This window comes from Macaca mulatta, chromosome 9 (genome assembly GCF_049350105.2).
Source record: "Macaca mulatta isolate MMU2019108-1 chromosome 9, T2T-MMU8v2.0, whole genome shotgun sequence".
NCBI lineage: Eukaryota > Metazoa > Chordata > Mammalia > Primates > Cercopithecidae > Macaca > Macaca mulatta.
In genome coordinates, this window is record NC_133414.1 from 26300092 (window position 1) to 26323619 (window position 23528).

General features: G+C 43.5%; 1 protein-coding gene across 3 annotated transcripts in view; it reads right to left on the bottom strand.

Annotated features, from left to right (window-relative positions):
• PRTFDC1 (phosphoribosyl transferase domain containing 1) overlaps positions 1-23528 on the bottom strand; it is a 108762-nt gene that overhangs the window by 20241 nt on the left and 64993 nt on the right. For all 3 annotated transcript variants that reach the window (XM_001101923.4, XM_015146641.3, XM_015146640.3), the window contains one exon: positions 2567-2632. In XM_001101923.4, coding sequence (XP_001101923.2) covers positions 2567-2632 — 66 coding nt within the window. The remainder of the gene's footprint in view (positions 1-2566; positions 2633-23528) is intronic.

Below are 23528 nucleotides of genomic sequence, written 5' to 3' on the forward strand. Positions count from 1 at the left end.
GCCCAGTGACAACTAATGATTTTTATTACCTATCGAATAGGAACAAATGGATTTTAATAGTTCCCCTATAGCTGAAAAACTCCACAAACAATACGTTGCCTCTACCTACATGATCCATTGACTCATGCCAGAAATACTTTCTAAAATGCTTACGACTGTGATGTTCAAACTGGGCTCTGGCTACTTCTGGTGGTTATTTGGTGTTATGCCAAGGCATATTGGAAGGCCTTTATCTTTTTTAAGGAAAAGGAAATTTTAAAAGCTAAGTGAAATTTTTTTCACTGCTCCACCTCAGCTGTGTTGCATTCACTTCCTCAGTCCCCCTTGAGTCTCCTGTGAGGAAGCCCTCCTGCCTCAACAAAGAGGGCGCTCTTCCCTCACTCAGCACCTTTCTCTCCACCTCTCAACTTAACCAGCTGGTGGGTGTGTCCTTGGGTGTGACCAGGTGGGTTTATTTACCATTTCCCTCTGCCCTGTCCTCTCTTAATCGAAGACTTCTTTCTAATTTCCACATAAGAGGACCATCCACTTGTTCAGTCACCAAATATTTATTCCAATTTGTTATGGACCAGGTATGGTCTCTGCCCACTGCATGCTGACTTCCTGGTCGGGCAGACAGGCAAATAAAAAGCCCTAAGGTAAACATTGCAACTTGTGGAAAGGACTCTAGTGGAAACAAGGTATGGATATAGAGATTATTATTATTTTTTTTTAAGGGACAGAGTCTTGTTCTGTCGCCCAGGCTGGAGTGCACTGGTGCGATCATAGCTCACTGCAGCCTTAACTCTTGGGCTTAAGTGATCCTCCTCAGCCTCCCGAGTAGCTGGGATTACAGGTGTGCACCACCATACCTGGCTTATTTTCGTATTTTTAGGAGAGACAGGGTTTTGCTATTTCGGCCTGGCAGGTCTCGAACTCTCGACCTCAAATGAACTGCCCACCTCGGCCTCTGAAAGTGCTGGGATTACAGGCATGAGCCACCATGCCCCGCCGTCTACGTGCAAATTTCTTCTTGGCATTCATTTAGGAATCTTAGAGTTGTCACACTGACAGACTCCACAGCAAAAGCACAAGGTAAACTATTTCTTTTGTGTAATAAACCTGTAAGGAAATGTCCTACAATAAAATCCTGAAATGACGTGCTAAAGACCACTCCAGGGTCGTTAAAACTTATGAATTTCTGGAAATTACTTTTAGTATTTTAGCTTTCTAGGATGTTGTTTCAGGTACCAATGTAACAGTAACATCAAATGGTGGCTTAGTGATGCATTAACATCAGCAGGTTAATTCCAATTTTTATGGAACACAATTTACTGCTGGATAGCCATTTAACACATGAATCTACTATGCTGTCTTCAGAGTAGAGGGAAGTATGCTGTTTTGTAGTCAGAGTCCTTGTGGCTCCACTTTGGGTGGCCAAAGCAGGTGGATCACTTGAGGTCAGGAGTTTGAGACCAGCCTGTCCAATGTGGTGAAACCCCATCTCTACTAAAAATACAAAAATTACCCGGGCATGGTGGCAGGTGCCTGTAATCCCAGCTACTTGGGAGGCTGAGGCAGGGGAATCATTTGAAACCAGGAGGTGGAGGCTGCAGTGAGCTGAGATCATGCCACTGCACTCCAACCTAGGGACAGAGTGAGACTCTGTCTAAAAAAAAAAAGTCCTTATGGCTCTATAGCGATCCTAAGATTATTACACATATTTTTATTAAATGTGGCTGCTATTTTTTTCCTACCCAGGCATTGCATAACAATAACAACCACAAGTATGAGAGATTAAGCTTGTGTAATAGACTAATCCATTTTACTTAGAAAGCCAAGCTGTTCAGGGATAAGGGATACAAGCTAGGTCAGTACTGCTGAACAAAAACAAATTCCGGATTGCTTTTATTCACAGCAAACTTGCATTTCAAGTAACATTCCACGAACATCATTTTCGTTAGGAAACAACCCTTCTTTCCAGTTTATGTATTTATGTCAGAATCTAAACAGTCTTTTCACTTCATTATTATTAAGCACTGGCAGATGTGGAACTCCAAGTTAAAACTGGAGGTGTTCTTCCTATTATTTAATAGCTTACATTCTTTTTAATAGAAAAAAAGGCAAAGTGCTGAAAATGCGCTCTTAAGAGGTCCTTTTCTCTTCCCTCCCAAGATTTTGTACATGTCATTGAACCTGTGTAAATGTCTTACTGAAGAGCCTAGGTGCGGAGGATGAATGAGAAAAAAAGGCAGATGAATAAATAAAGGGAAAGCTTCCTTTTCAGAAGGTGCCTGGAAAGATGAGTAGAAAAGGATTAGAACAAGGTGGGCAAAGGGGTTTTGCTGTCTGAAATAAGATTGGAAGGAAGCTTGGAGAAGAAAGATTTGGTCTGCATGGTGTCTTGGAAGCATTCTAAAAAGAGTGTTTTAGAAAGGGGAGATCATTAAAAGGATTCACACAGCCATTTGTATGAATTGGAAAACCCGGGAGAGTGTCTGAAATGTCCTGTGAGTGCTGACCTGAAATGCAGGTCACCGATGCCCCCAGACATCAATGCAGTCTGAGCACAGCTACATTAACAAACCTTTCCAGCCAGTGTTGAAAGATCATCACCTCCGATTATCTGCATCTCACCCATGGACTGGTCATTCTGCAAAAAAGGAGAAAAAAAAGGGAGACAATTTTACCACGCAAGAAAACCTTTAAAGCACATTTTCCTGTTTACCCAGTTAGTGGCCGGAATGTGCCTTACAAATATAGCACAAATAGCTAATAGGGATTCATGGTTGCCTATGGTTACCAAGAGCCACGCTCCTGCTACTGCCCTTGAGACAAAGCTTTCTAATGGCTGGTGGGGAGAGGGTGGGTATGCAGGGGGAATGGGAGAGTGGAGAGAGGACAGACAAACCGAACATGAAGCAAAACACTCTGGAAGGTGCCTGAGCCTATCCTGGAGCAGAGGGAACTGGAGAAGACAGCCACACTCCTGTGCTTCGCCTACCTAGGGGTGGACCGAGTACGTGTCAGCTTTGCCACCAAGCCCTGATTAAAGATCCGCAGTGGAGAACAGTCAGGTTCTGGTTTCCTGAGAGACTGGAGGCCTCCTCTACTCCCCACCATCGGAGATCCGGCCCCTCATCTGACATCCAGAGCAATTCTAACAGGCCATGAATCGAGAAGTACTGTTCTTAGACCTTCTGACATGAAGGATGAGGCCTCAGACAATTTCTGCAGGTCCTAAGAATGTGACACTCAGAACTACATGTGTGTGTGTATATGTATACACAAAATATATGTAATATACAAAATATATATATAAAATACATATATACAAAATATATATGCACATGTGTGTGTATATATATGTGTGTGTGTATATGTATATGTGTGTGTGTATATGTATATACACAAAATATATATAATATACAAAATATATATACAAAATGCATATATACAAAATATATATGCACATGTGTGTGTATATATATGTGTGTGTGTATATGTATATGTGTGTGTGTGTATATATATACACATATACTTTTTTTTTTTTTTCTTTGAGACAGGGTCTCACTTTTGCCCAGGCTGGAGTGCAGTGGCATGATCACAGCTCATTGCAGCCTCAATCTCCCAGGCTCAAGCAATCCTCCCATCTCGGCTTCCCAAGTAGCTGAGACTACAGACAGGCACATACCACAGTGCCCTGGCTAATTTTTTTTCTTAATTTATTTTTATTTTTAGTAGAAAAAAGGTCTTGCTATGTTGTCCAGGCTGTTCTTGAACTCCTGAGCCCAAGTGATTCTCCTGTCTTGGCCTCCCAAAGTGCTGGGATTACAGAGAGGAGCCACCACGGCTGGCCTTAGAACCATATTTAGAAGACTTTTCATTGAAATCATGTTAGAGTTTATGATCATTTACTTTCATCATGTTTGTGTATGGTATATTATCCTGTCCTAATGAAACCTCACAAAACAAACAAACAAAATGGATTGTTACATAGTGACCATCATAATAGAATGACACAGAGGCAAAACAAGAAACAGAACCAGCCACTTGTCTCCCAGCCTCATTACAGACCCACATTAAAGGAAGCAAAGCCAATATATTCAGGCAGTCTGTTTCATGACCAAGCAAGAATGCTGTGATGTTGCAATCCCTTGATTCTAACAATAACCTTGGGGAGAAAAAGACGATCTAGGCACCATATGTGCTACATGCTGAACCAGGAAACGTCTTTAGTTACTGCTGTGGACAGCTGTCACTTTTGCTAGCTCAGCATCTTCCTCCTTTATCCTAGCAAAGAGGCCCTCCCTCTTCCTGGGGGGAGTCCATTCTGCACGGTTCAGGTAGGGCCAGGCCTTCACAGTACAGGCCAACCAACTGGGCCTGAAGCTATATCCAACCGCAGACTTTCCAGCTACTCAAGCCAATTCCCTTAGGAATTTTCTTGGGCTGGTTTGAAGACTCACTTGTAAGTGAGTCTCTATCTAGAGGTACAGTTACTTTGTTATGGAGTTGGTCATCTGGGAAGGGAAAAAGGAGCCAAACCACCAGTAGGACAGATTTGCCAATGAAACACATTTTGTCTTTTTACCTTGCTGCTCAAACGAAAAAAAAAAGACCTTAAAATTTTTTACCTTTTTTTTTTTTTTTTTAAAGAGACAGGGTCTCACTCTGTCACTTAGGCTGGAGAGCAGTGTTGCAATCATAGTTCACTGCTGCCTGAAACTCCTGGGCTCAAGCGATCCTCCTGCCTTAGCCTCTCAAGTAGCTGGGACTACAGGTGTGCACCACCATGCCTGGCCAAATATCTTTTTACTTCTGCTTGGTAAAGCATTCACTCCTTACCATGGATGGTTGGAGGGAGCACAGGCAGACAAGGAGAGAGGCTTCACACACTAGCTCATCCTAAAAGTGGCCCACTAAGTTAGATAAACCCAGTTATTTTATTCTTACGGGAACTGATATATCAAAAGGAGAAATATCAAAGGATATTCAGAATTTACAGATGTTTCGTTCTTTTTGTACATTTATCATCAGATATTCACAAGTAGTCATGATAGTGGTCTTTTTGACTTGTCAAAAATGTCAAAGGAGAAAATTTTCTTGTCACTGCTAGAGGTGCTGAAATAGAGGAATTAACATAGGAAGAATTTCTGCACATTAGACTTAAATATGTTAATAGCAGCAGGAAAAATAAAATGTCGATACTTCCAGGGGACTGGGTTATACAGAATTGAATACAACTACTAAACCACAAAGTTTAATGTAACCAGTGAGATTTATAGTCTGTCAGATCAGAGTAAATTTCACAATAGTTCTACATTTTCATCTTCGTTCTATTGATTAAAACCAAAAACCAAAAAAATCAGAGAACTAAATAATGTGCTAAAAGCCATAGAGTATGTTGCCAAGCAAGTGTTACTGAAGAAATTCTTCTTCCAAGTATATAAACATGTTTTTTAAAAAAATTTTTAATTGACCAACAACTACTGTATATATTTGATATGATTAGGCTGTGTCCCCACCCAGATCTCATCTTGAACTATAGTTCTCATAATCCCCACGTGTCATAGGGAGGGACCCAGCGGGAGGTAAATGAATCATGGCAGCAGTTCCTTCATGCTGTTCTCATGACAATGAGTGAGTTCTCACGAGATCTGATGGTTTTATTAGGCGGCTTTTCCCCCCTGCTTCCTTCTGCACTTCTCCTTCCTGCCATCATGTGAAGAAGGGCATGTTTGCTTCTCCTTCCGCCATGATTGTAGGTTTTCTGAGGCTTTCCTAGCCCTGTGGAACTGTGAATCAATTAAGCCTCTTTCCTCTATAAATTAACCGGTCTCGGGTATGTGTTGTTATTAGCAGCATGAGAATGGACTAATACAATATTTATGAGGTACAATGCGATGTTACGATACATTTCTGCATTGTGGAATGATCAGATAAGGCTAATTACCATATCCATCACTTCAAATATTTATCATTTCTTGTGTTGAGAACATTTAAAATCCTCTTTTAGCTATTTTGAAATATATATTAATTATAGTCTCTGTGCTGTGCAACAGAACACCAGAACTTATTCCTCCTATCTACCTGTAACTTTGCATCCACTGACCAACCTCTCCCTTTTCCCTATTCTCCCCTGCTGCCCCCAGCCTCTGGTAAGCACCATTCTATTGTCTACTTCTGTGAGTTAAACTTTTTTATATTACATATAAATGCAATTATATGGTATTTATCACTCTGTGCCTGGCTTATTTCACTCAGCATAATGTTCTCAGTCCATTCATGTATATACATGTTTTTAATATTAGATTTGTCCTTAATTCATCTGGAATTTATATCTTCCAAGTGGGTATACTGTCAATTGTTCCAATATAATTTATTGAATTATTATTTTTCCCTACTGGTTTGAAACATTATTTTGATCATATCTATCATTCTCATATGTAAGGGTCAGTTTCTGTATTTTTCTAATCTAACACATCTACATAAACATTAATTAATCTAACATGTCCAATTAATTAATTAATCTAACTTATCTATTTCCAACACCCAAATCATATTGTTATAATTCTCGTGGTTGTTTCCTTTTTCTTTTCTTTTTTTTTTTTTTTTCAGATACAGGGTCTTGTTCTGTCACCCAGGCTGGAGTGCACCCTCAAACCCCTGGCTGCCAGTGATCCTCCTGCCTTGGCCTCCCAAAGTGCTAGGATTATAGGTGTGAGCCACCACGCCTTGCCTTATCATAGCTTTTTAACATGTTTTAATATTTGGTAGGACTAGTCCACTTTTTAGTTCTTTTTAAAAATTGCCTTGAGGCTGAGGGTGGTGGCTCATGCCTGCAGAGGCAGGCACTTTTGGAGGCTGAGGCAGGAGGATTGCTTGAGCCCAGGAGTTTGAGACCAGCTTGGGCAACATAGTGAGATCAACATTTCTACCAAAACAAAACAAAAAACCCCACAAACCCAAAACTGTCTTGGTAACTTTTGTACATTTTCTTTTTTCCTGTCTGGTGGGTTGTACAAAGATCAACTGAATTAATGTATATGGAACATTTAGAACAGAACCCGGCACATGGTTAGCATTCCGTAAATGCTAGACAGGATTAATTTCTTTTCTAAAAATTGTATGGCCAGGGGCTGTGGCTCACACCTGTAATCCCAGCACTTTGGGAGGCTGAAGCAGGTGGATCACAAGGTCAGGAGTTCAAGATCAGCCTGACCAATATGGTGAAACCCCATCTCTACTAAAAATACAAAAATGAGCCAGGTATGGTGGTGCATACCTGTAGTCCCAGCTACTCGGGAGGCTGAGGCAGGAGAATCGCTTGAACCTGGAAGGTGGAGGTTGCAGTGAGCCAAGGTCACACCACTGCACTCTAGCTTGGGCGAAAGAACGAGACTCCGTCTCAAAAAAACATTGTATTATTATTAATTTAATTTAATTTAATTTTTTATAGAGATGAAGTCTCACTGTATTGCCCAGGCTGGTCTCGAACTCCTGGCCCCAAGCAATACTCCCACCTCAGTCTCCCAATTTTTTTCTTCCTTCCCCCAACCCCCGACCCTGACTCAGCCCCTGAGGAAATGGCTACTCCTCAGTCCTCCACTGGTACACTGGACTCTAGAGCTCCCCTGGTTTACACACTCCAGAAAAATAAGCCTTTTATTTCCCACTGGGATGGTGAAGGAAACTTAGAGGTTCAGCTTCTCCACTCAAAGGCTTTCAACAACCTTGTTCTTTTCATTCCATTCCTTCCTCACTCCACCTTCTAAAAACCTACTCCTGAGCCCTTCAGAAATTTGTGGCACGACCCCCCTACTTCTCACTGTTGGTGTCCTCCACAGGCATTTTGATGTTCATTTTCCCTATTTGGCCGAGTCAGTGCTCTTCCTTGATCAGGCACGTACCACCAAGCCGGGCTAATTTTTTTTTTTTCAGTAGAGATTGGGTCTCACTATTTTGCTCAAGCTGGTCTCGAACGACTGGGCTACAGTGATCCTCCTGCCTCAGCCTCCCAATCACTGGGATTAGAGCCATGAGCTATCCCCATCAGGCCTAACCATGATATTTTTCTAATGGCTCAAAATCATCCTATATCTCTTGTATTGATGTTTGTGTGTTTTTAATGAACGTCACTGGTTTGAAGAAAGATGAACAATCCCAAATAAAATATTACAAGTAAGACTAGTCTATTGTTTTATTTTCTTTCGCTACCATTGTGTATTTTTAAAGCAAAGTAATGTGAGCTTCATATAATAAGTTGGTTTTTCTATGAGCTAGAAGATTCTGTATATAAATGGATTTAGCTGTTTTGCTAATGTTCAGTAGAGCTCAGAATAAGTTTTATTTTATTTTATTTTATTTTATGTTAGAGACAGAGTCTTGCTCTGTTGCACAGGCTGGAGTGCAGTGGTACAATCTCGGCTCACTGCAACCTCCACCTCCCCAGTTCAAGCAATTCTCCCACTTCGCCCTCCCAAGTAGCTGGGATTACAGGTGTGTGCCACCACGATGGGCTAATTTTTGTATTTTTAGTAGAGATGGGGTTTTGCCATGTTGGTCAGGCTGGTCTCGAACTCCTGGCCTCAAGCAATCTGCCTGCCTCAGCCTCCCAAAGTGCTGGGATTACACGTGTGAGCCACTGTGCCTGGCCAGAATAGATATTATTTAATCTCCAATTTGAAAATGAAGAAACAGAGATAATAAGAGTTTAAGAAACTTTCCCAAAGAGGGCTGGGCACAGTGGCTCACGCCTGTAATCCCAACACTTTGGGAGGCCGAGGCGGGTGGATCACTTGAGGTCAGGAGTTTAAGACCAGCCTGGCCAACATGGTGAAACCCCATCTCTACTAAAAATACAAAAAGTAGCCGGGTGTGGTAGCACGTGCCTGCAATTCCAGCTACTCAGGAGGCTGAGGTGGGAGAATCGCTTGAACCCGGGAGGTGGAGGTTGTAGTGAGCCAAGATTGCACCACTGCACTTCAGCCTGGGTGACAGAGCGAGACTCTGTCCAAAAAAAAAAAAAAAAACTTTCCCAAAGAGGTGCTGCTAGTAAGTGAATGAGTCCAGTTCAATCCTAGATTCGCCTGACTCCACAACATTCTGGTGGAGCCCCTGGCTCTCCCCAGTATTCCTGGGGGAAAGAAGCACATCGTGGGTGCTCTCTGGAGAGAAACACCAAGGGGTACAGGGTCTGGCTACATCAGTGAAGTCAGAGGCATAAGCTGAAATGGACAGGAGAAATCAACATCTCCGTAGGAATGCTGTTGGCAGAGGATGTGTGGATTTACTTAAATACAAAAGGAAACCTCTGACCTATAGTCACGCATCTTTGGAAAAACTATTTTGGAAATGTTAGGTGACCTGGTCTCTAGGTACTCCATACAGCATGTCAAATAGCACAGCAGGGGAGACGATTCCTCACCAAACAGACAATTTGGACTGCTTTGAGAACGTTCAGGAAAAAAACAAACTGAGGAAGAATAAATATCTTAAATATCCTGTCCTTCTGAGGAACCAGAAGAGGAAAAGTAAAGAAAATAAATAAACAAGAGAACCACTCTCTAAGCCATTCATTTCAAGAGTCAGAGCACAACCTGCTTCAAAATCTCTACACAAAGGCTGTCTCAATATTCTCCGCCCCCACAGAGGCCTTAGCTTTGCTTTTCCCCTTCTTTCATCCTAATCCGTCCTCTCAGCTATTCTCCTGTGCTCAGGGAGGTCGCTGATACTCTATGAAATGGACAGAGATGCAAAACAGAGTCAGCAACATTTCATTGTAAGAAGATTTAATGATCAAGCTGGAGAGCTCCTAATTAAAATGTTGCAAATGGCTCGAATTGATTTTTTTCAAAACTCTGAGCATTTGATACCAGCTCAGATAATAAGGACAGGTGAATTGATTCTAGTATTCCTAGTTTTCCAGTCAGTGGTTGATGTGAGATGTGGCTTGCAATTGAGTCCCTCAGTCTTTTAAGCTACATGGAGCCAAAGTGGAAGCTGATGCAGAGCTAAGGTCAGTGAAGCTCTCACACCTGTCCCTTGCTTCCACCAGAGCTGTTCTGTCTCTGTTGTATTTACCGATTTTTTTTTTTTTTTTTTTTTTTTTTTTTTTTTTTTTTTTTGAGATGGGGTTTCGCTCTTGTTACCCGGGCTGCAGTGCAGTGTTGCAACTTTGGCTCACTGCAACCACCTCCCGGGATCAAGCGATTCTCCTGCCTCAGCCTCCCAAGTAACTGGGATTACAGGCACGTGCCACCATGCCCGACTGATTTTTGTATTTTTAGTAGAGACAGGGTTTCACTGATCTGGAACTCCTGACCTCAGAGGATCCGCCCGCCTCGGCCTCCCAAAGTGTTGGGATTACAGGAATGAGCCACCGTGCCCGGCTGTATTCACTGAATTCTAAAGAAGACACTGGGGAAGAAATGTTCTGCTATCAAAAAACCCAAAAGTGGCCGGGCGCGGTGGCTCAAGCCTGTAATCCCAGCACTCTGGGAGGCCGAGGCGGGCGGATCACGAGGTCAGGAGATCGAGACCATCCTGGCTAACACGGTGAAACCCCGTCTCTACTAAAAAAAATACAAAAAACTAGCCGGACGAGGTGGCGGGCGCCTGTAGTCCCAGCTATTCGGGAGGCTGAGGCAGGAGAATGGCGTAAACCCGGGAGGCGGAGCTTGCAGTGAGCTGAGATCCGGCCACTGCACTCCAGCCCGGGCGACAGAGCGAGACTCCATCTCAAAAAAAAAAAAAAAAAAAAAAAAAAACCCAAAAGTTTGAAAACTATTAGGTTGGTGCAAAAGTAACTGTAGTTTTTGCCTTTTTTCAAATGGCAAGGACTGCAATTACTTTTGCACCAACCTAATATCCTGTTAATGTTTTTATCTCTTGAAATCAACTTACCTTCTTTTCAGTTTCCTGTTCATTTAAATACCTATTTGGTGCTTAGATTGTTTTTGTGGAGAAATTCATGCTTTCAATCTCTGTGGGGTGAGTGGGGAGAAAGGAGAATGTGGAGACCAAGCGAACAGGCAGCTGGCGTCTCATGAATTCAGGCACCAGGCTGCCTGGGTTCCCGCCACAGCTCCACTTTTTGTGCACCAACCTTAAGGAAGTTATCTAACCTTTCAGCGCGTCAGTTTCCCTATGAATAAAGAGTATATTCAGAGTTCCCACTTCAGAGGAGCGTAGGGAGGATTAAATGAATCAGTACGCATTAAGCAGTTTGAAAAGTGCCTGGCATTTTATAATAAATAGTACATAAAGTATGCTCTGTCTTCTTGACATCTGCCTTTAGTATTTTTTTTCTTTTTTTTTTGAGACAGAGTCTTGCACTGTTGCCCAGGCTGGGGTGCAGTGGCATGAACTCAGCTCACTGCAACCTCCGCTTCCTGGGCTCAAGAGATTCTCCTGCCTCAGCCTCCCAAGTAGCTGGGATTACAGGCTACCAGGCCCGGCTAAATTTTTTGTTGTTGTTGTATTTTTAGTAGAGATGGGGTTTCGCCATGTCTTTAGTCTTGCCTTTAATCTTAAGAAACATGCACATCTGTTTGAGTCTCCTGACATTGGTTTTGTGATTTATTTGTTCATTCACACAGCAGATAATACATACATGTAAGCCATGTGCTCTGTGGTTAGGGTTTACTGAGGTGGACTGACGCCATGAGGCACATGGTTAAGAAGGACTGCTGTCCCTCTGGTGCCAATCTATTGATTGGCTACCACCTTGGAAACACACTCATCTGTGTGTTCCTTCGGGGTTTCTCAGTGAACTCCCAGCTCCCATGCTGCAGTGTCTGATGTTTACACTGAGCCATTGCATGGGCAAAATTTCCATCATTCCACTTTACTGCTTGCTTGCTTTCTTTTCTTTCTTTCTTTCTTTCTTTCTTTCTTTCTTTCTTTCTTTCTTTCTTTCTTTCTTTCTTTCTTTCTTTCTCTTTCTTTCTTTCTTTCTTTCTTTCTTTCTTTTCTTTCTTTCTTCTTTCTTTTTCTTTCTTTCCTTTCTTTCTTTTCTTCTTTTCCTTCTTTCCTTCCTCCCTCCCTCCTTCCTTCCTTCCCTCCTCCCTTCCTTCTTCCTTCCTTCTTTCTCTTCCTTCTTTCCTTCCTTCCTTCCTCCTTCCATCCTTTCTCCCTCCCTCCCTCCTGCTTTCTTTCCTCTTTTTTCTTTCTCTCTCTTTCTTTTCCTTTCTTCCTTCCTCCCTCTCTCCCTCCCTCCTTCCTTCCTTCCTTCCTTCTTCCTTCTTTCTCTTCCTTCTTTCCTTCCTTCCTTCCTTCCTCTTTCTGTCCTTCCTCCCTCCCTCCCTCCCGCTTTCTTTCCTCTTTTTTCTGTCTCTCTTTCTCTTTTCTTTCTTTCTTTCTCTTCCTTCCTTCTTCCTTCCTTCCTTTCTTCTTTCCCTTCCCTCCCTCCCTCCCCTCCCCTCTCCGCTCCTCTCCTCTCCTCTCCTCTCCTCTCCTTTGAGACAGAGCCTCACTCTGTCATCCACGTCGGAAACGAGTGGTGCAATCATAGCTTACTGCAGCCTCGAACTCCTGGGCTCAAGCGATCTCCCACTTCAGCCCCGCAAGTAGCTGGGACTACAGATGTGCACCACCACACCCAGATACTTTTTTTATTTTTCTTTTTAGAGACGGGGTCTTACTATGTTGACCAGGCTGGTCTCAAATTCCTGGCCTCAAGTGATCCTCCTGCCTTGGCCTCCCAAAGCACCTGGCCTCACTTTGCTGTTTTCATCCTTTTTCTCGATGGACAGCGGCCACCTGGAGATCATGCTCTGATCCATGTTTGTACTTATTGGCTCTCCCTGGACCCATGTTGGTTTTTCTAGAGAGCTATTTACAGTCAGCAGGGCATGGAGTGATCCCGAAACTGCTTTGCAGGATGGAGGTAGAAGATCTGTGGTAGAACATGAGCATGGAGTTCCCGATATTTTTCCAGGTCTGGTTGCATTTTTATCTTGGGGATCAGGTCAACTCCTTTCTATAAATCCACAATTTTAGCTTGTGGGAATTTAAAAAAGAATTCACTACTTGTAAACAAAACAACCTCAACGATCACTCTAGTTTACAGGAAAAGTCAATATTCCACAAATTTCAATAAACATTGTTAATTACCAATTCCTTGTGACCTCTCTCATGATGGCCAATGAACACCGACCGCCGTTTTGCACTGAGGCCCCTGGAGTTCTGGGTACAGGACATGCAGTTTGGTTCTCGGTCTTGGCTGGGCATGGCTCACACCACACCTCTCCATCTCTCTTCAAGTGGGTAATTCTTATTCTTTCTTCAAGGCTCAGTTTGCGGGACACAGTGGCTCATGTCTGTAATCCCAGCACTTGCGGAGGCTGAGGCAGGCGGATCACCTGAGGTCAGGAGTTCAAGACCAGCCTGGCCAACACGGTAAAACCCTGTCTCTACTAAAAATACAAAAATTAGTCAGGTGTGGTGGCAGCTGCCTGTAATCCCAGCTATTAGGGAGGGTGAGGCAGGAGAATCGCTTGAACCCAGGAGGCAGAGGTTGCAGTGAGTCGAGATCTCACCATTGTACTCCAGCCTGGGTGACAGAGCGAGAATCTGCCTAAGGAAAAGAAAGGAAAAAGGAAAGGAAAGGAAAGGAAAGGACTCAGGCATCATCTCTTCTAGGAAGTTTTTTTTCCTGGACTCCCCCTGGCTTCCTCTGCATGGGTGCCCCAATAACACTATGCATATCTGGATGTCAACAAAGCACATTCGACTGAAATTTTCTGTGAATGTAGCAATTGCCGATGGAATGAAAACTTTTTCAGCATAGAAGCCGACTTTCATCCTAATTGTACCCCCAGTGGCTGGCATGTTGTAGCATTCAGCGTTCGTTGAGCCAGACTGAAACTTATAAGCACGCATGTTAGCTGTATTTTTAATACTTCTTCCCCGCCCACTTTAGCCATGAAATGTTGGCAAGCAACACTTCCTGTTATGTCTGAGTGATTCCCACCCAAACTACATTTCTTTATTCTCATTACTATTATTTTATTATCTCAGTTCCTGCAAAGCCTCCTTAATATATACTTTTTATTTTTATTTATTTACATTTTTTTAGAGATGGGGCTCTCACTATGATGCCCAGGCTGGTCTCAGACTCCTGGGCTCAAGTGATCCTCCCACCTCAGCCTCCCAAGTAGCTGGGACTACAGGCGTGTGCCACCATGCCCCACAACCTCAAAATGTTAAAAAAATAAAATAAAATAAAAAACCCTAAATGCAAAAGGCCATGCGAATTCTGAACATTGAAAATACAAAAATACGAATTCTTGATATTTTAATACCAGTAGTTCATTGGATAATGAGTAAAGGATACATTTTTCAAGTGAAACTAGCAATTTTAGCCAGGAAAAAAATTATATCTATATATATGTAATTACATATATACAAATGTGTTTATATATAAACATATATACATAATTTATATATACAAATATTTATATATAAACATATAGAATATAAATATAATATCTATTATAATTATAAATAATAGAATATAAATATTGTATATCTATGTTCACCTGTACAATTTAGTTCATTTGAAAGTACATATCTATCTTGCATTTCCTGACTTTGGTGTGCCTGACTCTCCAAACGTGATGTGACTTTCTTCTAAGACAAAATGTCTTTCTGTTTAATGACAATGATTAATCACTGCATTGTGATTTGTATTCGACTCCACCCAGTTTCCAAGAGGGGTCCTGGTTAGCTAAGCGTAATCCCCACCACACAGAGAAAGGCGCTTTCCTTTATGAGAAAGAAAGGGAGGATGGGTCAGAAGGAGGGACACAACGATGGGAAGAATCCACAGGCTAATGGGAAGAAAGAAAGGCCACCACGCAAAAGGAAAAAGGGGAGGGGGGAAGGGAATGGATCTTTATTTCAATTTAGTTAGAGACGACCCCAGGAAAGAGGAAACTCAGTTTAAAAACAGAGTCAGCCGCATTGCTTTACATGAACTTTGTTTGAAACCTTGAAGCAGGATATCCTTCTGTTTTGAACCTTGGTATGGACTTCTTGTTTTGATTTAAATTATGTTTCTAAACCATGAGGCAGAAGGACAAACACACGGAGCCTCTTGACACATCTGAATGACCCCAAAGACTCCAGCAAAGTTTATGTTTTAAAATGTAGTTGATGATATCCTAGCGGTGATCATTTCTTAAGAGACCATTTTCTTTTTCGTTTTTCTTTCTTTTTCTTTTTTATTTGTTTAGACAGAATCTCGCTCTGTTGCCCAGGCTGGAGTGCAGTGGCGCAATCTTGGCTCACTGCAACCTCCGTCATCCGGGTTCAAGCGATCTCCTGCCTCAGCCTCCTGAGTAGCTGGGACTACAGGCACCTGCCACCATGTCTGGCCAACTTCTGTATATTTTTATATTTTAGTAGAGATGGGGTTTTGCCATATTGGCCAGGCTGGTTTAGAACTCCTGACCTCAAGTGATCCACCTGCCTCAGCCTCCCAAAGTGCTGGGATTACAGGTGTGAGCCATAGTGCCCAGCCAAGAGACCATTTCCTCCACACAATTATTATTTTTTTTTTTAAAAAGGGAAGATTTAGAATTATCACTTAAATAATTCAATGAAAATGATTGTTCAAAAGTAACAACATCTGGCCGGGTGCGGTGGCTCAAGCCTGTAATCCCAGCACTTTGGGAGGCCGAGGCGGGCGGATCACAAGGTCAGGAGATCGAGACCACAGTGAAACCCCGTCTCTACTAAAAATACAAAAAATTAGCCAGGCGCGGTGGCGGGCGCCTGTAGTCCTAGCTACTCAGGAGGCTGAGGCAGGAGAATGGTGTGAACCCAGGAGGCGGAGCTTGCAGTGAGCCGAGATCGCGCCACTGCACTCCAGCCTGGGCAACAGCGTGAGACTCCGTCTCAAAAAAAAAAAAAAAAAAAAAAAAAGTAACAACATCTTAAACCAGCTCTCATGAAACTGTTTTAAGATTGCCAGGAGGATGACATGGTGTTGAGGAAGGGCCCAGGGAGAGAAGTGGCAGCAGATTCTGTGCCATGGAGCCATGGAAACTTCTAGAACACTCACCCACCTTCTGACATTTGACTGAATCTATCTTTATTTCCAAGCTACCGTATTTGGGCCCAAAAAGTTGAGCTCTGTGTGTCACTTCTCAGCTCAAAATATTTCTGAAGATTCCCATGCCTGCAAAAGTCTGGTTTTGTCATAACAATGGGCAGAGCCACCCGCAGAGCCAGGCAAGAGGAGCCCTGCATATCACAAATACCAAAACACAAAGACATTTATTGTTGCTGTTTTTCTTTTTGGTCTTATAAAGAAGATTTTTAGAAAGTTCTGTAACGGATTGAGCTAATGGAATTATTCAAGAGGACATGCAGGCTGAAGTAGGCCTCCCCTCCTCTTTGCAGGGTAGAGTTAGGGGCAGTGGTGGAGAAAAGAACAGCCTACCTGGGGAAATAGGCAAAGAGAAGGGGATATTGGCCACCCCAAATCACCCAGGGTAGGTGTCTCAGCAGGACGGCCTCCCCAGATGATGACGCTGCCTTCAACCCCTTGGCTCAGAAGGTGTAGTCTTGGAGGCATCTGAGTTGGAAAAGAGGGACATGGAGGAGAAGGACCTAGGTCCCCCAGTGCTCTGAAGAGCTTCCCGGGTCAGGTCCATCCAGGTTTCCGGAGGGTCCTGTCCCTACCTGGGGGCCCCGTCCTCAGCTCATGCCCAGCCTTGCCAGCAGATACCATGGTCTGCTCAGGCTTGCAGCCTGTAGGGATGAGCCTGGCTCCTTTAGTCAATCTCCAGGTCGAGTGAAAACCTGAGCTTGGCCATGAACAAAGCTATCAAGTTTCAAAACCTTAACTATCTGGGCAAAGGGTATGTGGATCGGCCTTTGTATTCTTGTCCTGGGACCCATAAATGTTAGGGGCAAGCCTGACTCTCAGAATCATTTACTGAGCATTTAAATTTACCAAGTGCCTGGCATATTAGTAAGCACATTACTTACATGAATCCTAACACGGTCCTATGAGGTACGATCGAGCAATCACACTCCTTAATATTTATCCAAATGAATTGAAAACTTGTCTGCAAAAAAATTACCTAGATGTTTATAGCAGCTTTATTTATTTATTTATTTTGAGGCGGAGTCTCACTCTATTGCCCAGGCTGGAGTGCAGCGGCATGATCCTGGTTCACAGCAACATCGCCTCCCAGGTTCAAGTGATTCTCCTGCCTCAGCCTCCTGAGTAGGTGGGATTACAGGTGTGTGCCATCACACCAGGCTAATTTTTTAATTTTTAGTAGAGATGAGGTTTCACCACATTGGCCAGGCTGGTCTAAACTCCTGACCTCAAGTGATCTGCCTGCCTTGGCTTCCCAAGTGCTGGGATTACAGGCATGAGCCACCGCACCTGGCCAGCAGCTTTATATGTAATTGCTAAACTATGGAGGCAACCCAGAGGTCCTTCAGTAGGTGAATGAATGAATGAATTGTGATGCATCCATGCAATGAATTATTATTCAGTGCAAATAAGAGTTATCAAGCCATAAAAAGACATGAAGAAAACTTAAATGCATATTACTAAGTGAAAGAAGTCAATCTGAAAGGCCACACACTGTAAGATTCCAACTAAATGACATTCTAGAAAAGGCAAAACTATGGAGACAGTAAAAAGATCATTGGTCGGCAGGGGTTAGGTGGGAGGCAGGGAGAAAGAGGCAAAACACAGGATTTTCAGGGCAGTAAAACTGTCTTGTATGATACTACTCCACTGGATTGATATCATCATACAGATCTAAACTCATAGAATGTACATCACCGAGAGTGAACCCTAATGCACACTAAGAACTTTGGGTGATAATGATGTGTTGATGTAGGTTTTCTTGTAACAAATGTTCAACTCTGGCAGGGGATGTTGATAAGCGGGGAGGCTATGGGGGGCTATATGAGAAATCCTGTACCTCCCAGACAGCTTTGCTGTAAAGCTAAAAGTACTCTGAAAAATAAAGTCGATTTTAAAAACAAATCTTATGAGGCAGGTAGTAGGTACTGTTCTCATCCCAATTTAAGTAACCTTGTTAAGTAATTTTGCCCAAGGTGCCACAGCTGGGAAGTCATGTTGCTGGAGCCAGGGTGGAGATTTAACACAAGACCCCATCTTGCTGCAAAGCCTCCACCTGACCAACAGGTTTGGCAGCTTCTCTATTGGCCTGATCACAATCTGCCTTTGAGTGTGACCTGCACTCCACTCCAGTGTGTTCCACTGTGCATGGATCACTTGTGCAGACTGTGATTCTGTATGTCTGGGGTGGGGCCTAGAATCTGTGTTTCCTTCTTTTTTTTCCCCCCTTACACTTGGGGTCTCATTATGTTGCCCAAGCTAGAGTGCAATGATGCCATCATAGCCCACTGTAGCCTCGAACTCCTGGGCTCAAGAGATCCTCCTGCCTCAGTCTCCAGAGTAGCTGGGATTGCAGGTGCGTGCCACCATGCCCAGCTAATTTTTTACGCATTTCTTTTTTTTTTTTTTTTGAGACGGAGTCTCACGCTGTTGCCCGGGCTGGAGTGCAGTGGCGCGATCTCGGCTCACTGCAAGCTCCACCTCCTGGGTTCACGCCATTCTCCTGCCTCAGCCTCCTGAGTAGCTGGGACTACAGGCGCCCGCCACCGCGCCCGGCTAATTTTTTGTATTTTTAGTAGAGACGGGGTTTCACTGTGGTCTCGATCTCCTGACCTTGTGATCCGCCCGCCTCGGCCTCCCAAAGTGCTGGGATTACAGGCTTGAGCCACCGCGCCCGGCCTTTTACGCATTTCTAACCAGCTCCCAGGTGATGCGGGTGCTGCAGGTCCCCAGGCCACCCTTTGAGTAGCCCGGGTCTATGTTCCACCCACACCAACTTGTGGACTAAATCTAGTGCATACCCTGCATTTTACCATCTTTGTATTTTACATCTTTGTATCTTGTTAATACTCCCTCTGATAGGGTTTAGCTGTGTCCCCACCCAAATCTCATCTTAAACTGTAGTTTCCATAATCCCCACGTCATGAGAGGGACCTGGGGGAGAATCATGGTGATTCAATTATCGTGGAGAACAACCTCCATGTTGTTCTCATCACAGTGAGTTCTCACGAGATCTGAAGGTTTTATAAGGGGTTCCCCCTTCCCTTCGCTCTGCACTTCTCCGTGCTGCCACCATGTGAAGAAGGACGTATTTGCTTCCCCTTCTGCCATGACTGTAAGTTTCCTGAGGCCTTCCCAGCCCTGCAGAACTGTGAGTCAATTAAACCTCTTTGCTTTATAAATTACTCAGTCTCGGTATGTCCTTACAGCAGAATGAGAACGGACTAAAATACCCTGTATCCAGAATGTCTCTCTGCCACATCTCTGCCTGTCAAAATCATAATCATGCTTAGATATCCAAATTAAGTTCCACTTTCATTATAAAATATCACCCAAACCTCACCCCACCACAGCTGTTGGCCAGAAGTGATCTCTCCAGCCAACCCGCTTCCTTTGCGTGTAGCACCCATGCAGGCAGCACTGGTTACTTCCTTGTTATACTAGCTACCCCTTGCTCACTGCATATGCATCTGTTCACTTCTGCTGTTGTTTTTTAAATTTTAAATTTTTGTAGTTTTTGTAGAGATAGGGTCTCACTATATTGCCTAGACTGGTCTCAAACTCCTGGGCTCAAGCAATCCTCCTGCTTCAGCCTCCTGAGTTACTGGAACTGACTAATTTTTGTATCTCTGTGGAGACAGGGCCTTGCTGTGTCATCCAGGTTGGTCACAAACTCCTGGGCTCAAGTGGTCCTCATGCCTTGGCCTCCCAAAATGCTGGGAGTACAGGCGTGAGTCTCTGCACCAGACCCACTTCTGCTGTTTTGAAAGCAGCTTGAAGATGGGGACTTTACATCTATCTCCTTGAAGGTTCCTTAACACTGAACAGGGCCTTGGACATAGAAAGGAACATGGTGTGGGACTCGAAGAGTGGCCCAGATTCTGCCCTGCCCCTGTCTTAAGCTCCCTGATGCTTTCTCTTCTAGAAAATGAGTACAGTGACACCTACCCGTTTGGGTTGTTGTGAGGTTTAACTTTAATGTCATATGTAAAGTGCTTTACCCAATAGGCCCTTGATATATGTTTATTGGATTGAATTTGCTTCTTGTATTATCTGTAAAAGGGAAGGGAGTGGACATGGTAGTGAATTAAGGACAAAGCCAGACCTAGAACCGAGTGTCTTAGCTTTTATTCCAATGCTTTTTCTACTCTCCCAAGCTCTGCTGCCTTTTAGTTCTATGAATAGCCCCCATGTAGCTAAAATTTGTTGGTGTTTACAGAAAAACACTAGAATATTATTTACTGGGTTCACATTTTCTATACAAATCACTGACCAAATTCAGATAGGGCTTAGAAAGAAAAGGCATAAATGTACCCTTAGGTCTTGGTAAACCATAAAGTAACATAACATATAATATACATCAATAATGTGGTGCTATCTCTACGTAACTCAACACAACAAAACTTAAAAGCAGGCAATGGTTTCCAGATGCAATGTGGAAAAAGAAATTATTATGATCAGCTGGAATAATTGACTTAACCAGTTACTTTCTGGGACGCTTTGGCAAACTCACTTGATTTCTCATTTAATTCATCTGGAAAATGGAGCTGCTGCTACCACCTGCCTGTTATGGTCTGAATGTTTGTGAACCCCCAACTCCCCAACCCTGCCCAAAATTCAGATGTTGAAATTGAATCACCATGATACTAGGAGGTGGGGACTTTGAGGGGTGATTAAGTCATGAAAGCTGAGCCCTCGTGAATGGGATTAGTGTCTTTAGAAAAGAGATCCCAAAGAGCTTGCTTGCCCCTTTCGCCAAGTGAGGACACAGTGAGAAGGCACCATCTACGGACACAAGTGGGACCTCGTCTATGGCCATACCACCTAGAACGCACCCGATCTCGTCTGAAAGTGGGCCCTCACCACACACTGAATCTGCCAGCGCCTTGATCTGGGAATTCCAAGACTCCAGAACTGTGAGAAAGAAATCTCCGTTGTTTATAAGCCACCCAATCTATGGCATTTTGTTACAGCAGCCTGTACAGACTAAGACACCACCTTACCTGCTTCTCGAAGTTACATAAGGTGCCAACAAATTACTGATATATGCAAATACTAGGAAAAATGTAACACACTGTATGCCAAAAATTATTAACAATATCATTAGGCATAATATAGAGCTAAGGGGAGAAGGCAATTGATGTGAAATAGAAAGTGGAAGACTTGAGGAAGAGCAAATACCAAGTGTTTCATGCATCGTTATTACTTTTTAGGCTTACGGTCTTTGTTCAGAGTTCTCCAGATCTCAAATGAGACATGGACACTATGGAAGAAAGTCAGAGAGCAGAATGTTTCTAGAACCACTTTCCATTTTTCAGAATAAGAAAAGATGGTTTATTTGATGTAGGCATGTTGATTGGCAGTGCAGGCTTGCAAATTCCTTCAGTATTAAGTCATGTCTTCAAAACTGGGTGGGGCGCTGAGTTACCAAATTTTTTCTTTTCCTCTGGAGGCTAAGGGCTTGGAAAGCTGGAGGCTACATGTGAAATGAGTTGGGTGGTCTCGGACGAATTCTGTGTAAACAGTGTTGCTCATCTAAAAGTAGCCCAAAACACTGCACATCTGTCTGTCCATATTATCCAAGCAGAATCTGGACTCCATTAATGTGCCTGAGGAATAAATGTATCCTCTAATAAATGGTTTTGTAATCACAGTGAAAAGGAAGTTCCAGGACCCCTAAGGAAATGAGACTCGGCTGTACCAATTTGTTGGCGGAAGCCTGGAAGAGGAGTGGGAGAAGGACGCCGACCACAGCTGTGTCTGACTTAGGTTGTGCCTCCTTTGAGCATGAGAAATGTGAGGTTCGATATCAGAAGCTACTATCTGAGTACCATAGTCTAGGCTGCCGATGAGCAACGCAAAACCACCTGGGTAAGGTGGCCTCTGCTCTTAGGTTTTTGCGGGAGAATCTAAGAACAGCTCCTCAAGGAGACATTCCACGGAGGCTGCATACTGGGCAACCACTGAGCTCTGAATTTCAGGCACATCCACACTACGTGGCCTAGTAAGGGCCAGTGGCTAGGGAACAAGGCACACGGGTTGTCCCGTTTTTGCATTCAGATATTGCTAGCACATAAAACATTTACTCTTCTCTCCCTCTGTCCCCATCAAATATTTGTGGTCATTGGCTGATGAGCACAAGGGCTTTTGTTTTGTAAGGAAGGAAGGAGAAGAAGTTTGACTGAGTCAGGGTGGCAGGGAAGAGGGAACAAGAGGGTGATATGAACTCTGTTCCCTGTCTGACTCCTTTGGCCATAAACTGAACTGCTTTCCTCAGAGACTGTAAGATCTTGGGAGGAGTTAAAGGCCAGAAGCAGGTTATGTTCAGAACTGTTCAGGGTCCCCTGCCTCTGTGAGAAACCTAGCCCTGCCTGGCAGCTTTAGGCAGCCCTTGGCACTGATACGGGCACTCCTTCAACAGGCACCGTCAGCAAAGGCTTCACTAAGGATCCTAGAAGAGGCTTCTCAGGGAGAACCAGGAAATGCAGCAGGGGCTGGCGGAGGAGGTGGCAGATGCTCTGTGGTAACTGCAGCTGACAGGCTGAATTGTGGACGCAAGGGAGGACTCATTTGGGAACGCTGAGAAATAACTAGAGATTAAATTCTCAGGAAGGTGGGAAGAGTTCAACCCATATCCAGTGTACTTCAGGTACAGTCATAAAAGGACCCAATTTTGTATTTACTGACCAGTTATGCCAAGGGTTAAAGCCACACAGAAAATGACATTGGAGGCTGTGGCGCGGTGGCTCACGCCCGTAATGCCAGCACTTTGGGAGGCTGAGGCGGGCGGATCATGAGGTCAGGAGATCGAGACCATCCTGGCTAACAAGGTGAAACCCTGTCTCTACTAAACATACAAAAAATTAGCTGGGCACGGTGGCAGGTGCCTATAGTCCCAGCTACTCGGGAGGCTGAGGCAGGAGAATGGTGTGAACCCAGGAGGCGGAGCTTGCAGAGAGCCAAGATCAGCCACTGCACTCCAGCCTGGGCGACAGAGTGAGACTCCATCTCAAAAAAAAAGGAAAAGAAAAAAGAAAATGATGTTGGGTGTTAGAAATTTCAGTAATTTATTCAGAATCTATTTACTCTTCTTGTGATCATGTAAATTTCATTTGCTGTAAAACTCATGATATATCATGAAACTCCACTGAGTATGGGTATATATCCTTACATACACAGGATATATATACCCTTAACATAATGCAGTTTGCAAAACTCTTTTCTAATGTAACAAAACTTTGTTTTTTAATTTTAAATGATTTGAAGGGAATGACTTTTATTGCTGTAGTTTAAAGATGTCATTATACTTTGGATAAGCCCCTGTGACTTCTGCTGCTTGCCTAGATGGAGTAACAAAGAGCAGATTTATCCTCTTTCCTTAAAAACAAAAAAGACAGGCTGGGTGCAGTGGCTCATGTCCGTAATCCCA